Source organism: Mobula hypostoma, chromosome 6 (assembly GCF_963921235.1).
Source record: "Mobula hypostoma chromosome 6, sMobHyp1.1, whole genome shotgun sequence".
NCBI classification, from domain to species: domain Eukaryota; kingdom Metazoa; phylum Chordata; class Chondrichthyes; order Myliobatiformes; family Myliobatidae; genus Mobula; species Mobula hypostoma.
Genome location: NC_086102.1, coordinates 167,128,894 through 167,145,192, shown reverse-complemented (window position 1 = coordinate 167,145,192; position 16,299 = coordinate 167,128,894). Strand labels below are relative to the sequence as shown.

The 16,299-nt window shown below is 40.7% G+C and overlaps 1 protein-coding gene across 2 annotated transcripts in view; it reads right to left on the bottom strand.

Annotated features, from left to right (window-relative positions):
• Nucleotides 1-16,299, bottom strand: part of slc25a12 (solute carrier family 25 member 12) — a 99,081-nt gene that overhangs the window by 56,267 nt on the left and 26,515 nt on the right. For both annotated transcript variants that reach the window (XM_063052179.1, XM_063052180.1), the window contains exons 5-6: nt 9,589-9,728; nt 7,121-7,267 (exon numbers count right to left, since the gene is read on the bottom strand). In XM_063052179.1, coding sequence (XP_062908249.1) covers nt 7,121-7,267; nt 9,589-9,728 — 287 coding nt within the window. The remainder of the gene's footprint in view (nt 1-7,120; nt 7,268-9,588; nt 9,729-16,299) is intronic.

Here is a 16,299-nt window from a genome sequence, read left to right as displayed (position 1 = left end):
CGAGAGGATTCGAGTACAGGAGCAGGGAGGTACTACTGCAGTTGTACAAGGCCTTGGTGAGACCACACCTGGAGTATTGTGTGCAGTTTTGGTCCCCTAATCTGAGGAAAGACATCCTTGCCATAGAGGGAGTACAAAGAAGGTTCACCAGATTGATTCCTGGGATGGCAGGTCTTTCATATGAAGAAAGACTGGATGAACTGGGCTTGTACTCGTTGGAATTTAGAAGATTGAGGGGGGATCTGATTGAAACGTATAAGATCCTAAAGGGATTGGACAGGCTAGATGCGGGAAGATTGTTCCCGATGTTGGGGAGGTCTAGAACGAGGGGTCACAGTTTGAGGATAGAGGGGAAGCCTTTTAGGACCGAGGTTAGGAAAAACTTCTTCACACAGAGAGTGGTGAATCTGTGGAATTCTCTGCCACAGCAAACTGTTGAGACCAGTTCATTAGCTATGTTTAAAAGGAAGTTAGATATGGCCCTTGTGGCTACAGGGGTCACGGGGTATGGAGGGAAGGCTGGGTTCTGAGTTGGATGATCAGCCATGATCATAATAAATGGCGGTGCAGGCTCGAAGGGCCGAATGGCCTACTCCTGCACCTATTTTCTATGTTTCTATGTTTCTATATAGAAAACAGCAACAATAAATCACAGGGTGTATTGAAGATAATTTCCCAAAGCATTATGCTCCTAAAGCAATGCGTGGATTTTAAATTTAGCAACACATAATGAGGCAAGTGTAACTTCAGAGTACACGATCACCCAAGGTCATGGTGATCATAGCAGGATAGAACATGTGAGTGAGAAACTTCAACTTCTATCAACTGTGTTAAAAGATAAAAGCAATATATAGATAGAATTAGATAAAGTTGAAAGGGAATATAGATTACCAAGTAACAAGTTAGACAATTAATTGGAAACATTTAAGGAGGCAATTCATAATATGAAGTTTCTAAATGGAAAGTAACGTGAAAAACATGAGGTTTTTTATTTTGGAAGGAAATATGATAAAACAGATAACACACACAAAATGCTGGGGAAGCTCAGCAGGCCAGGAAGCATCTATGGAAAAAAAGTACAGTTGACAGTGAGTCCTTTCTTCAGGACTGGAAAGGAACAGGGAAGATGCGAGAATAAAATGGTGGGGGGTGGGGAAGGAGGGTAGCTAGAAACTGTTAGGTGGGTAGGAAAGGTAAAGGGCTGGAGAGGAAGGAATGTGATAGGAGAGGAGAGTGGACCACAGGAAAAAGGGAAGGGGGGGGGACCCAGAGAGAGGTGATAAGCAAGTGAGAAGAGAGAAGAGCCCCAGAGTGGGGAATAGAAGAGGGGAGAGGGAAGGGATTTTTATTACCAGAAGGAGAAATCAATATTCATGCCATTAGGTTGGAGGCTATCCAGATGAATTATATAGTATTGCTTCTCCACCCTGAGGGAAACCTCATTGTTGCACAAGAAGAGAGCATGGAGCAACATATGGGAAGTGAATGGGAATCTAAACTAAAATGCTTCGCCATCGGTAAGTTCCACTTTTGGTGGATTGAGTGGAGGTACTCGAAGAAGAGGACCCCCAATATACAAGCAACACACATCAAAGTTGCTGGTGAACGCAGCAGGCCAGGCAGCATCTCTAGGAAGAGGTACAGTCGACATTTTGGGCCAAGACCCTTTGTCAGGACTAACTGAAGGAAGAGCTAGTAAGAGATTTGGAAGTGGGAGGGGGAGGGGAGATCTGAAATGATAGGAGAAGGCAAGAGGGGAAGGGATGGAGCCAAGAGCTGGACAGTTGATTGGCAAAAGGGATACGAGAGGATCATGGGACAGGAGGCCTAGGGAGAAAGAAAAGGGGAGGGGGGAAAAACCCAGAGAATGGGCAAAGGGGTATAGTGAGAGGGACAGAGGGAGAAAAAGGAGAGAGAGAAAAAGAATGTGTGTATATAATAACAGATGGAGTACGAGGGGGAGGTGGGGCATTAGCGGAAGTTTGAGAAGTCAACGTTCATGCCATCAGGCTGGAGGCTACCCAGACGGAATATAAGGTGTTGTTCCTCCAACCTGAGTGTGGCTTCATCTTTACAGTAGAGGAGGCTGTGGATAGACATATCGGAATGGAAATGGGACGTGGAATTAAGATGTGTGGCCACTGGGAGATCCTGCTTTCTCTGACGGACAGAGCGTAGGTGTTCAGCGAAACGATCTCCCAGTCTGCGTCGGGTCTCTCCAATATACAGGCGGCCACATCGGGTGCAACGGACCCAGTATATCACCCCAGACGACTCACAGGTGAAGTGTCGCCTCACCTGGAAGGACTGTCTGAGGCTGTGAATGGTGGTAAGGGAGGAAGTGTAACGGCATGTGTAGTACTTGTTCGGCTTACAAGGATAAGTGCCAGGAGGGAGATCAGTGGGGAGGGATTGGGGGGATGAATGGACAAGGGAGTTGCATAGGGAGCGATCCCTGCAGAAAGCGGGGGGGGGGGGGGAGGGAAAGATGTGCTTAGTGGTGGAATCCCGTTGGAGGTGGAGGAAGTTATGGAGAATAATATGTTGGACCCGGAGGCTGGTGGGGTGGTAGGTGAGGACAAGGGGGACCCTATTTCTAGTGGGGTGGCGGGAGGATGGAGTGATGTGTGTTGCTTGAATTTCCAGCATCTGCAGAATTCCTCGTGTTTGCCCTAATATACAATGCATGTCACCAATGTAGAGGAGGCTGCATTGGGAGTACCAGGCACAACAGATTCCCCCAGCAGATTCACAGGTGAAGTGTTGCCGCAGCTAGAAGAACTGCAGCTCGTTGGTTGCTGGCAGGGATAAGTACCGGGAGGGAGATTAGTAGGGAGGAAAGAATGGACAGGGGAAATCACAGAGGGAGCAATTCCTGTGGTAAGCAGAGAGAGGGGAGAGGTAAAAATATGTTTAATGGTAGGATCCCTTTGGAAATAGCAGAAGCTGCAGAGAATGATGTGTAGCATGCGGAGACTCCTGGGGTGATAGGTAAAGACAAGAGGTATATAGCCCAGTGCATGATTAAACAAAGATAACAAACAGGTGCTAATTATCAATGATAATAAGCTGAATGAACTAAACTGGTTAACTCAAACAGAAAACGGTGTAGAAGGAATCAAATTGGGTGAAGGACAACCAAAATAAAAAGCTGAGGGTGTGGTAGATGTGACAGTTTAACCGAATATAGATACAAGCATTGTTAGCACAATGATTTCAAACATACAACCAAGGTCACAAAGAACTATTTTCAGCAAAAAGAACAAAGAGTTCTGCAACAGATGGTATGGCCTCCACAGAGCATCAGTAAGGTCTCTCCCAAGCAGAAGTTTTGTGGCACACAGGAGTTTCAAGATGCGCTGTCCAAGCTCTTCTGAAGAACCCCAAAGAAGCAAGCGAGGTTGAGGAAGAGAAACAGAGTGGGCATGCAGCTGACTGCAGCAAGCGAGACATACATCAAACTGACATCCTTTTTAAACCATTAGTAGTCCAACAATGCTACTGGCTTTGAACCCACAGAAACCCAAATCCAACCCCTCTACAATCTGGAGTAGCACTGAGCATCTCCACTTCATCCGCCAAAAGCGGAACTTCCCAGTGGTCAAACATTTTAATTCTGACTTCTATTTCCGTTCTAACATATCGGTCCATGGCCTCCTCTTGTGCCAAGATGAGGCCACCCTCAGAGCTGAGGTGCAGCACCTTACATTCCACCTGAATAGCCTCCAAACTGATGGCATGAATATCAGTTTCTCCATTAGGTAAAATAAATTTTTCTCTCCTCCTCCTTTCTTCCTCCATTTTCCACTCTGGCCTTTTACCTCTTCTCACTTGCCTATCCTTTTCCCCTAGGTCCCCTCCTCTTTCCCGTTCTCCTATGGTCCACTCTTCCTCCCCTATCAGATTCCTCCTTCTCCAGCCCTTTACCTTTCACACCCAAATGATTTCTCCTATCACCTTCCAGCTAGCCTCCTCCCCCATGCCACCTTTTTATTCCTTTCCAGTCCTGAAGGAGGCTCTCAGCCTGAAATATTGACTGTTTATTCATTTCCATAGTTCCTCCAGCCTTTTGTGTGTGTTGCTTTGAAGTCTTGTCAGAAGTGGTCTTCATGGAAGAGTTGCTACCAAAAAGCCATTCCTCTGAAGTGAAAACAAGGCCATAAGAGACTTGCCTATGCACATAAACACAAGAACAATGACAGCAAGTGCTCCAGACTAATGAGTTGAAATTTGAAATTTTTGGTTCAAACAGGAAGCAGTTTGTTATGTAGAAGAGCTAAAGAGCTGGAGAGCGCGATGTGAATGAGTGTCTGCAGCCAGCAGTGAAACACAATGGAGGTTCCCTGCAAGTTGGGGGCTGCATTTCTGCAAATGGAGTTGGTGACCTGGTCAGAATTAGCAGAATCCTCAATGCTGAAATGTACAAGCCGATTCTCATCTATTATACAATGCCATCAGGGAAGTGTCCGATCAGTCCCAACTTCATTTTGCAGCAGGACAATGACCCCAAACACACGGCCAAAGTCACAGACAAGTATTTTTAGCAAAAAGAAGAACAAGGAGTTCTGCAACAGATGGTATGGTCTCAACAGAGCCCTGATGTCAACATCATTGAGGCTGCCTAGAATTATCTAGAGAGACAGAAGCAAGCAAGACAACTAAAGTCTGTAGAAGAACTGTGGCAAGTTCTCCAAGATGCTTGGAACAACCTACCAATTGATTTTCTTACAAAACTGAATGACAGTATACCCAAGAAAACTGATGCAGTTTTAAAGGAAAAAGGTGGTCACAACAAATATTGATTTAATTTAGTGCTTTTACCTCTTATTGCTCTTTATAGTAAATTTTTTAGAAAGCTTCTTTACTTCACAAATTTTTTTACATAAGCCTAATACTTCTGCATAGTCCTGAATGTGCGTACTACATTTGAAGCACTATGTACAGATTTTGTCCCGTTTTCAGAAAGATATGTATTCATTGCAGGCATTTCAGAGAAGGTTCACTGCAATGATTTTGGTATGGAGAGATGGTTTTAAGTAAAAAGACTGAACAGGTAGGGTTTGCATTCATCAAGGTTTAGAAGAATGAGAGCTAATTTTACTGAAGTATTCCTGGGGTTTTGACAGATTAAATGCTGTATTAAATACAGAACGAGGGGGCACCTATTTAAGAATGAGACAAGGAGGAATTTTGCTGGAATTCCCCATCCAATTAAAATGTGATGTCTGAACTCTCAAATATATTCAAATCAAGGATCATAAGGATAGGGTAGGAGACAAGATCTTATATCATTTTCACACTATGCTCATGGTGATCCAGTGAAATGCTTGAAGGACTGCTGAAATTTTCCAGCATTTTCTGTTTTAGTTTTAGATTCCATCATCTTCACTTTTTTTAAACTTAAAAACTTTTTCATAGAAATGAGTCCTGCAGTGTGCTTCAACAGAGAGTACAAATAAAAAGAGAAAGTTCTGGAATTACTCATGGGGTAACAGTATTTGTAAAGCAAGAAAAACAGGGTCAATCTTTCAGGTAAATAATCACTGTTCTAAACAAATGGTAACCTGAAACATTATCTCTATTTTCTTTCCACAAGTGTCTGAAATATCTAGTATTTTGTTCCAAATTTCCAGCAGAAGTTTTTTCAAAATTTGCATTGAATAACATTAAATAACTAAGTATAATGGAAGATAAACTTGTAAGAGTTGAAAAGCTGTCAAGATTCTCACTAATTGCTGTTCAGAGAGAACCTGTAATGACCTTTCAGCTTTAACACCATTTTAGAAGAGCCTGCCAACGCTCACAAGCTTAAGAAACAGCAGCAATTGCTTGAGTAGGATTGATGCTGGCTGCTGTACAGAGAATATGAAGTACTGTCAGGAGTAGAGGACAAAAGAAAAGGGCAAAAGAACACAAATAATATAACTAAACAAAACGATGACAGAGAAGAACTTTGACCACTTTCATATCTAACACGATACATCAAATACCAACCACACAATAAACAGGTATGAAAAGAGTAAATAATAGAAACAATACTATTTATCCTTATGCACTATGAAATGTGACAACTAGGGGTTGAGTAGGAGGCATCCAATTCCACTATATTCAAAGCTGCATAAATACAGCTTTATAAATTCCTGTCAAAAGATGTGACAATCTCAAACTATTTGCAATTAATCAGAAAAATCTCAAGGGAAATAACACGTGTTTTTAATCTCTATACATTAATCTGTCAACATTACCAAATTAACTGAATATTCAAGAAAAGTGGGCATTATTTTGTTAATTTGCTTTCCTGTATTCAAAGCTTCATTAAATGCCAACTAATCCACAAGTTCTGGAAATCTTCATCAGCATTTCCTCAGCAAAGAAAGTCCTTTTAGACCAATCATATTGATACTTGTAGTAACCATGAAATTCTAAATCTCAAAAAGCTGAAGCAAGAAGTTTAAAATTACTTCCAATATTTAAACAGTATACCAGTGGTGATGATTATTCATACAGAATATTAACGCGAAACCTATTCTGCTCCTGTCTAAGGGTTTGTTATATTTTTGACTAGAGTTGAAGTTGATGATGTTAATTTAGAAAATTGTGATCAATTAAACTATTTCAGTTGTTTAAAATAAATCAACATTTGATGCTACTGGTTATGCAATATTTCAATCAAGAACCAAGGCTGAAGCTTGTGAAATGCCAGGGTTGTCCATTATGTTAAATTTCATGTGCCTTTAGAAATTAATCATTGTGACTAACACAAAACAAGAATCTGAATTCTCCACATGCTTGTGTGTATCCCCCAATTCATACAAATGCTGGCAATTCAAAGCATAATCTCTTTGGCAGCAGATTACCATACTGTAAGACCAGAGAATGAAGCAACAAACAATGTAACAATTTATGGCATGTTCTTCCTGAATATGACAACTTTTAAAACAAACTCTAATATTCTATTTCAAATTGAAAACGGAATAAAAGCTCATACTGAGAAAACAGTGTTAAGTGGGGTTTCATTAATAAAGAACAATCAATCAGTGGATTATTCAGCAAGTTATTTCATCTAGGATTTAACTTCAATTTACAAGTCTTTTCTCAGAGAAGAATTTATTTCACTTACTGAAACTAAATTCTCCTCAACAAAAGGAGTGAGCATACGTGAACGAATTGTAACCATGATATCACTGAAGTCTAATGCTACAATTGTGCCACTCTTGTTTTTGTCCTTGAGTGCAAAAGCTTGCCTTGCATGTTCAAGTTGTAGTTCCTGCAAAAATGAAAATACACAATTATTTTTAAGAAATTGAATTATTTCATTAAAAAAATTTGCTCTATTCATTGGGGTGATACCCATTATCGCCAAGAAAAACAATACAACAAAAAAATTATAACTCTGTCTTCTGCATACATCACATCAATTCTAACAAATGTCACCAAGGAAACGACTATTAAAAGAGAATGGGGGAAATCAACTTCCAAAAGGAAGGTAGCATCCAGACCAAAAAGGATCTTTAAGCCAATTTGCTTAAGAAGTTCCTGCTAGTTCCACAGAACTCACCCTTACATAAATGCACTTGTCATTCCTTTTTCTCTTTGGAGAGAGATGTGATGCTCTCATTCAAGTTATATCAAATTTTCATTACCTTCTATAACATGATACAAATTTCCAAAGATATTTCTGTATTTGGTGCCATCATGTATATTTTAGCCTTATGTTCCTGGTATCTGAGACATTCACCATTTATTGGAACTGGAAGGTTGTCACATGTACCGAGATACAATGAAAAGCATTTGCTTGTGTGCCATACCAACACTTTTCCATACATCAATACATCGAGGTTGTTTAACTTACTCCATTTCATTCATATTCAGCTCTTTTTAATAATGAATGAGAAGAGAGCTCATGAAGAAGAGAAGAATGGGAGGATAAAATACAAAAAGAAATGAAAGGCAAGCAACTGATACAGGCGAGGAATCATACTGTTAGGGTGAATTTCTTTTTGGGTAGATGATTTGTTAAAACTTAAATGACTTTGGCCACCAGACTTCTATTTTAACTGTTTGACAAAGGACTGTGGATTGAGTCCACCACAATAGGCTTCCTAAAAGGTGTAAATACCAGATGCTTCTGGTGCCTGATGCTGTAGTTTCAAAGACAGTCTTATCTATACATTATAAATATTAATTGTCTTCTATGTTAGCACGTAAAATGCCAAATAAATGTATTGTGGATTGAACTAAAGGCTGTGGATACCAACACAGACATGTTGGCGTCGGAAGGAAAGGATGAAATCCGAAGGTGTGATGTTTGTATGTAACTTCAAAAGGAAGCATTGCCTGTAACTTTTACAGTAGCGATTGCCTTTGTGTTTAGCATATAAATATCGAGCCCACATTTTAGCTAGCAGACCTTTCTGCGGAAAGCCTCTCGGTACATAGATACCTGCTGTACCTTGTTGTGTCGAATAAAGAAGCTGCTTTGTATCTACCAGTGACTGCCTCTCCGGTAATTTCATCCACGCTACAACACATACAATAAAAGAGGAACACACAAATAGACAGAAATAAAAACAATTAAAGGACAAAAGCGTTAAAATAAAATAAATAAAATGGAGCTGGAAGAGGAGAGCCAGAACAGCATAAAGGATAGAGAGCACAAGGTGAGCAGTGCGAGGCATAGGGAGAAAGGCGGGCAGTAAGATTGGGACAGATACATACACGTAAGTAAAGGGAGCAAGACGGGAGTAGGGGAGAGTGAAGACAGGAGCGGGGGATAATGCTTGTGAAATTACAAATTCATGAAGTATTTCTATCTAATCCATGCATCACAGCCTAATGTACAAGTGATTTTGTTATTTTACAATTAAAGTACAGGATACTTAACGGCCAATTAAACAAAGCCAGGTCCTAGTTAAGTGGAGAGATAAGTTGCATTTTTCAGCAATCTTGATCCAAAAATAACACTGGCTAATACTCCTTTAAGCCCCACTTGAGGTTTTCAGCATTTTGAGTGTTTATTTGTGCATGAGGTGAGATAAATGCCGCTGTCCTTGAATGATATGAATGGGAGAACCCCAAAGTTATGTGATAATGGCACTAAACCCAATTCTTTGATTAAGACTAACTGAAGGTTAGTCCTGACGAAGGGTCTCGGCCTGAAACGTCGACTGCGCCTCTTCCTATAGATGCTGCTTGGCCTGCTGCGTTCACCAGCAACTTTGATGTATGTTGCTTGAATTTCCAGCATCTGCAGAATTCCTGTTGTTTGTCTTTGATTAAAATGTTATTTTAAGCACAAAAGGTTAATATACCAAATTTAAGGTCACCAAAGTAGCTTTATATTTTATGAAAGCAAAATGTAGTTCTGAAGGATTGCTGTGCTTTTGGAGGTAAAGTTGAATGAGACATCAGAAACCTGAAATAAAATAGAGGATACTAAAAATACTCTGCAAATTAAGCAGGAAAAAAAAACAAATTAGGCTTGTGGCAGTAAGGAAAATGATTTGTTATAGATTAACATTTAAAACATAGATTACTTTAAATAGCTTGGCTATAGGTTCAAGATGAATTACAAAAATTGTAACTTGCCTGTAAAAACTGTGTAAATTCAGAATAGCTGAGGTGCTTTTTCCTGTCAAATCCAAAATGCAAGCGTATAAACTCACAATCCCAGTTGAAAGGGATATGATGATGAATAATTGTTTGGCTGAAGATCTCTTTAACATTTTCTAAAAATAATATTTAAAAGATAATGTCATAAATTTCACATTAGTTCCAAATAATAATCATGCACGTTATTAATTGTTAAAGCTGTGATTTGTTTAGGCAATGGAAATGCTGAAAGTAAATCTGTCAAATATCTTATCACAAAATTAAGCGTATTTAAAAAAAGTAAGCAAAGAATTGAAATCCCCAAAGTCAGAGCCTATTTTACCAGATTACTGCAGAGTTTAGGAGTGATGATGGCGCCTAACGGCAACTCCTTTGCTTGCATCTTTGGAAACAGCTCTATTTCCACCTTTAATATCTTTATATTTCCCTTTCAGGGTTCTTTTGAAGACCCTGACCTGGAGTTACATGCAGGCTTTGGTTCTTTGCGGAAATGGGGCCCATTCTTCGGGTTCCACGACTGGCCACTATTCAACATGCCAAAGGTTTGGACTGAGAATCTCGATTGTGTTCGGAAGCCTAAGATCTCGGGGCTCTGAAGACAGGCAGATCGAGGGTCGGTGTCATGGCACCGTGTGTCATTAGGGAGGGCAGAAAATCTTTCGCTGTGGGTCCAAAGACCCAAGGTCTTTGCGATCTGTGGACACAGAGCTCGAAAAAGTGATGAAACGGACTTTTAAGATTGTAAACCAGCGGGTTGTTGTTATGTCTCCCGCTTGCTGTGAAAATGGGGGGGGACACCTCCCTCTCCCTTCCCAGGGAGAGAGAGAAAACCTGTAATTTGTCAAATTTCAGCTGAAATGCAAAGCCTTTGGGGTAACTTTGGTCTGTGTCTTTGCTGTTGCTTAGCACACACTTGGGCTTGGTGATGGTTATCGATGCACTTTTTTTGCTGATGGGGATTGTTGCTTGCTGCTGCTTACGCGCAGGAGGGTGGAGCTGGGGGAACTTTGGGGCTCTCACATTTAACTGTCGTTCATTCTTTAGGGCACTTCTCTGTTTTAGTGGATGCTTGCGAAGAAAAAGCATTTCCGCATGTATATTGTATACACTTCTCTGACATTAAATTTGAACTTTGAATAATTAGATAGCTACAATAATATTCCTTAACTGTAATTTTTAAAAGATGAACAGGAATATAAAAATTAGAAATGCCTTAGCACAGATAAACAGAAGTGCAACAATTCAAATTGAATTTGTCTTTGAATCATTACACCTGAGCTATAAAATGCGAAGGACAATCACTATTACTTTAAATAGTGCTGGCACTTTGCATGTTTCTAACAATAGGAAGTCAAGATTGAGTCAAGGTTCACACGTAACTTGTGGCGAAGGCTGCATACCATCGCAGACTTCAAAGCCAAACGCTGTGGAGCCACCAACATCGCGGCCTCTCTCCCGGTTGAGCTCAATTGCTTTTATGCTCGGTTCAATGTCGCTAACTCTGAGCCTCCGAGGAAAGATGCAACCTGGTCATCTCCGAGGCTGAGGTACGCAGATGTTTCCAAGGAGTGGACAGTCGCAAGGCTGTAGGACCGGACGACATCTCAGGGCGAGTACTCAGGATGTGTGCAGCACAGCTGGCCGGTGTGTTTACTGACATTTTTAATCTCTCCCTCTCCCAGTGTAGAGTGCCCTCCTGCTTCAAATTATCCACCATTTTCCCTGTACCAAAAAAGACCAAGGTAACATGCCTGAATGACTGGTGTCCTGTCGCACTCACCTCAATAATAAGCAAATGCTTTGAGAGGCTGGTCAAGGATTACATCCGCAGCTTGCTACCACCTATACTGGACCCCCTAAAATTCGCCTATCGACACAATCGATCGGCAGACAACACAATAGCCTCTGCTCTACATACCATCCTTACACATCTGGAGAAGAAGGATGCTTATGTGAGAATGCTGTTCTTGGACTACAGTTCAGCATTCAACACTACAGTTTTATCCAGACTCGACAAGAAGCTCAGAGACCTTGGCCTTGACCCTGCCTTGAGCAGCTGGATCCTGGACTTCCTGTCAGATCGCCAGTAGGTGGTAAGAGTGGGCTCCCTCACCACCAACCCTCTGACTCTCAATACAGGAACCCTCAGGGCTGCGTACTGAGTCCCCTCCTTTACTCCCTGTATGCTCATGACTGTGTTGCCACCCACAGCTCTAATCTCCTAATTAAATTTGCCGATGACACTACATTAATTGGCCTTATCTCAAACAATAACGAGGTGGCCCACAGGGATGAACTCATCTCTCTGACACAGTGGTGTCAAGAAAATAACCTCTCCCTCAATGTCGCAAAAACAAAGAAGCTGGTTGTGGATTACAGGAGGAATGGAGACAGGCTAACCCCTAGTGATACCAATGGATCTGGGGTTGAGAGGGAAATCAGCTTTAAGTTCCTCAGCATCCATATCACCAAGGTCCTCACAGGGTCTGTACACACCAGCTATGTGGTGAGAAAGGCACAGCAGTGCCTCTTTCACCTCAGATGGTTGAGGAAGTTTGGTATGGGCCCCCAAATCCGAAGAACTTTCTACAAGGGCACAATTGAGATCATCCTGACTGGCTGCATCACTGCCTGGTATGAGAACTGTACCTCTGCAGAGAGTGGTGCGGACAGCGCAGCACATCTGTAATTGTGAACTTCCCATGATTCAGGACATTTACAAGGACAGATGTGTAAAAAAGGGCCTGTAGGATCATTGGGGATCCGAGTCACCCCAACCACAATCTATTCCAGCTACTACCATCCAGGAAACAGTACCGCAGCATAAAAGCCAGGACCAACTAGCTCCGGGACAGCTTGATCTGAGTGTACTCTATATTACATTGACTGTTCTATTTATTATGTTATTATAAATTACTATGATTGCACATTGCACATTTAGACAGAGACGTAACATAAAGATTTTTACTCCTCGTGTGTGAAGGATGTAAGAAATAAAGTCAATTGTACAAAGTCTGCAGAGGACAGTTATAAAAATACTAAACTGAATCATGAAATACAAGGGTAGTAGAGAACTGTATGCACAAGACCATAAGACACAGGAGCAGCGTCAGGTTATTCAGCCCAATGGCCTGCTCAGCTATAGCATCATGGCTGATTTTTTATCCCCTTCTGATTTATTGTCCTGCCTTCTCCCCAGAATCTTTGACATTCAAGAATCTATCAACCACTGCTTTCTATGTACTCAATGATTCAGCAATGAATTCCACAGATTCACCACCTTCTGGCAAAAGAAACTCCCTCTCCTCTGTTCTAAAGGGGCGTTCTTCTGTTGAGGCTATGCCCTCTGATTCTAGACTCGCCCACTATAGGAAACAACCCCTCCACATCCACTCTATTTCAATATTTGATCGATTTCAATTATAAGCACAAGCCTAGAGCAATCAAACACTCCTCAGACATCAACCCTTTCAATCCCAGAATGATTTTTGTGAACCTCCTCTAGGCCTTCTCCAATGCCAGGAAATAGTTTCTTAGGTAAGGGAGCCTAAACTGCTCACAGTACTACAAGTGTGGTCTGAATGCCTTATAAAGCCTCATGCTTGCTCTTGTATTCCAGTCCTCTTGAATTTAATGCTAACATTGTATTTACCTTCCTTACCACTAATAAACCTGCAAGTTAACCTTCAGGGAGCCCTTGTGTGGGATTCCCAACTCTCTTTGCACCTCTGATTTTTGAATTTTCTCCCCATTTTGAAAATAGTCTACACCTTTATTCCCTCTACTGAAGTGCATGACCATTCACTTCCCTACACTATTTTCTATCTGCCACTTCTTTGCCCATTCAATCTGGATGCAAGGATTTGACCTGAAATATTAAGTTTCTTTCTTCCCACAGCCTTCAGCAGATTGTATTATCAGATCTTTACCATCTGTTATCATCCTTTTAGATTTTTTTGATTCTATTGGAGTAAAACTCAAGTTTGGTTGGTTGGGAATTTTCAGTGACTTATTTTTAATTATTAATTTGTTACTCAATTAATTGTAAGTTTTCCAAAAAATGTTCCTGCTGTTTTAGAATCACTCAGATGAAATTAGCTTTCAGCATCTCTGAACATGTTCATACTTTTGCCTTTTTTTTAAAAGGAGGCATAAAACACGACCACATAGAAACAGGCCCCTCGGCCCATCTAGTCCATGCTGAGCTATTTCAGGTCAAATTCTTGCATCCAGATCGAGAGTGGAGAGTCAAGATGACCAACAATGAGGGAAGAAGGGGAGTAGCAAGAAAGGATTCTGAGGTGATAGGTGGACTGAGGAGAGGTGTGAAATGATGGGCAGGTTGTGGAGGAGAGCAGGAAAGGGGTTGAAGATTGTGGCAGGGGTTGAAAATGGAGGTAGAGAAAGGAAAAACAATAACAGATAGAGCAAGAGGCAGGGTGGGGGTGGGGGAGAGAGTGTGATGATGGGAGACAGCTGCTGAGAGACAGGAACATAAAGCAGAGCCAGTGCCGCATTCTGATAAAGGTGAGAATAGGAACCATTAGAAGAGGGGGAAACAAATGAATGTCAGTTCAAACCAGATTGGAACGTGTATGAAATAGGAGGATGGATCAGGAAGGGAAAGGGGACATGGATGGGTAAGGAAGGGGGAGGACCGGAGGATCAGGAGGTGGCAGGGCAGAGGGAGAAACAGAAGTGATACATGACTTACAATTTAGAAACAGATTCTGGACAAAAAGCAATTTCCTACTTCAATGCAAGGAATTATACTGTTAACATTGATCTTTTTAGAGTAATAACATTGTGTAATCACTTTATTAAAAGTAATATATGAAAAAGTGAGGACAAACAAATACAACCAAACGTCCCATCTGTCTGCTTCACAATTCATAATTGCTTCTCATACACATTTCTTTTACCTTTGCCAAGACTTCTTGAACCTTGTTGTATTATATTATTATTGGAGTCCAGAACCTGAGGCCACAGTTTAAGAATAAGGGGTAGATAATTTAGAACGGAGTTGAGGAAAAACTTTTTCACACAGAGGGTTGTGGTTCTGTGGAATGCTCTGCATCAGAAGGCAGTGGAGGCCAATTCTCTGGATTCTTTCAAGAAAGCATTAGATAGAGCTCTTAAAGATAGCGGAGTGAAGGGATATGGGGAGAAGGCAGGAACAGGGTACTGATTGTGGATGATCAGCCATGATCACAGTGAATGGTGGTGCTGGCTTGAAGGGCTAAATGGCCTACTCCTGCACCTATTGTCTATATTTGCCTCCTAATGAATTTGGCCAGCTCCATATCAAATACATCACTCTCAAAAGCAACTTGCATTTTTGACATTTAAATTGATTCTTTTGATCAAAAGTACTCCCTGCATAGATTCAAGACTCTGTGCCCACATTCTGAGAAAAGCCTACTGTACCTTCCCAACCCAGTTGGGGGGGGAGGCACACATAGGAAATTGAATATTGAAAACTCTCATGCCAATGTCCATGACTTTCTATTCCCACTACTCTTCTTTCTATCAATTCCTCTCTCTTTCCCCTCCAAGTACATGCCCAATAGATCTTGAAAGATCACTATGGAATAACCTGTGATCACTCTTATATAACAGTTTCCATCTTAATCCTGTGTACAATAAATTGCTATTCCGCCTCGAGCTCTTTTGCTACTTATTTTAAATGTGATGCCCAGTTATGAACCCACTTATCAAAGAAAGCCATTGATCCTTTCTTTGCTCTATTAAAATCCTGTGTCATTTTGAGAACCGAAAGGAATTCCCCTTGGGCTTTACAACAATTGCAGTTGTTCAAAAATCATATCAGTACCCTCACCCTGATATTGCATACTTTCTGAGCACAATACATAAAAGACCTCATCAATGATTTGTAATAACTTACCATGATGGCTTTGTTCCTTTCTTCAATACTACTGTTTAATAAGCAAGTATGCCATATACCGTAACCTCTCTATCACCTTCAAAGAACTTGTGGATATGTACTCATCTTCATAAAATAGGATAATTTATATTACACAGTCTTTTCATTTCAGTTTTCCAATAGTGGATTATTTCACATTTAATAATGCTGCGTTTGTCCCTTCCACTTCCCCCATATTTGTTAACAACTTGGTCACTATTTACTACATTGCCTAATTTACTTCAAATTTCTGAACTTTATATTAATTACACTCCACTGGGAGATCCACCACATGTCTCCACCAGCAGAAAACTATCATGTTGTCCACTACCCTTACCCAGCTTTTTGCCTAAGTTACCACATCCCTGCAAAATGTTTCAGAATAATATCCCTATTCATTAACAGGGAATTAACTTCAGAAGTTCCTTACAACATTTTCCACCTATAACTTCCCTTTTATCACCCCTACACTCTTCAATATCCCAACCACCTTGGTGTTTAAGCAACAAGAATGAAAAGATAAATTAAATCACACGATTTGCTATTTATATGAAGATAAATTCATGAACTATTATTGATGGAAAATATGTTCTTAAATGCATTTAGTTGCCAGTTTTCTTTACTTAATGTGTGTACTTATTAATAACTTTATTAAACCAAATAAAAATGTTAGATTATGACTGGAAAAAAATAACCAACATAATACACTCAGTGACCACTTTATTTAGGTACATATATACACCTGTTCATTTATGCAAGTGTCT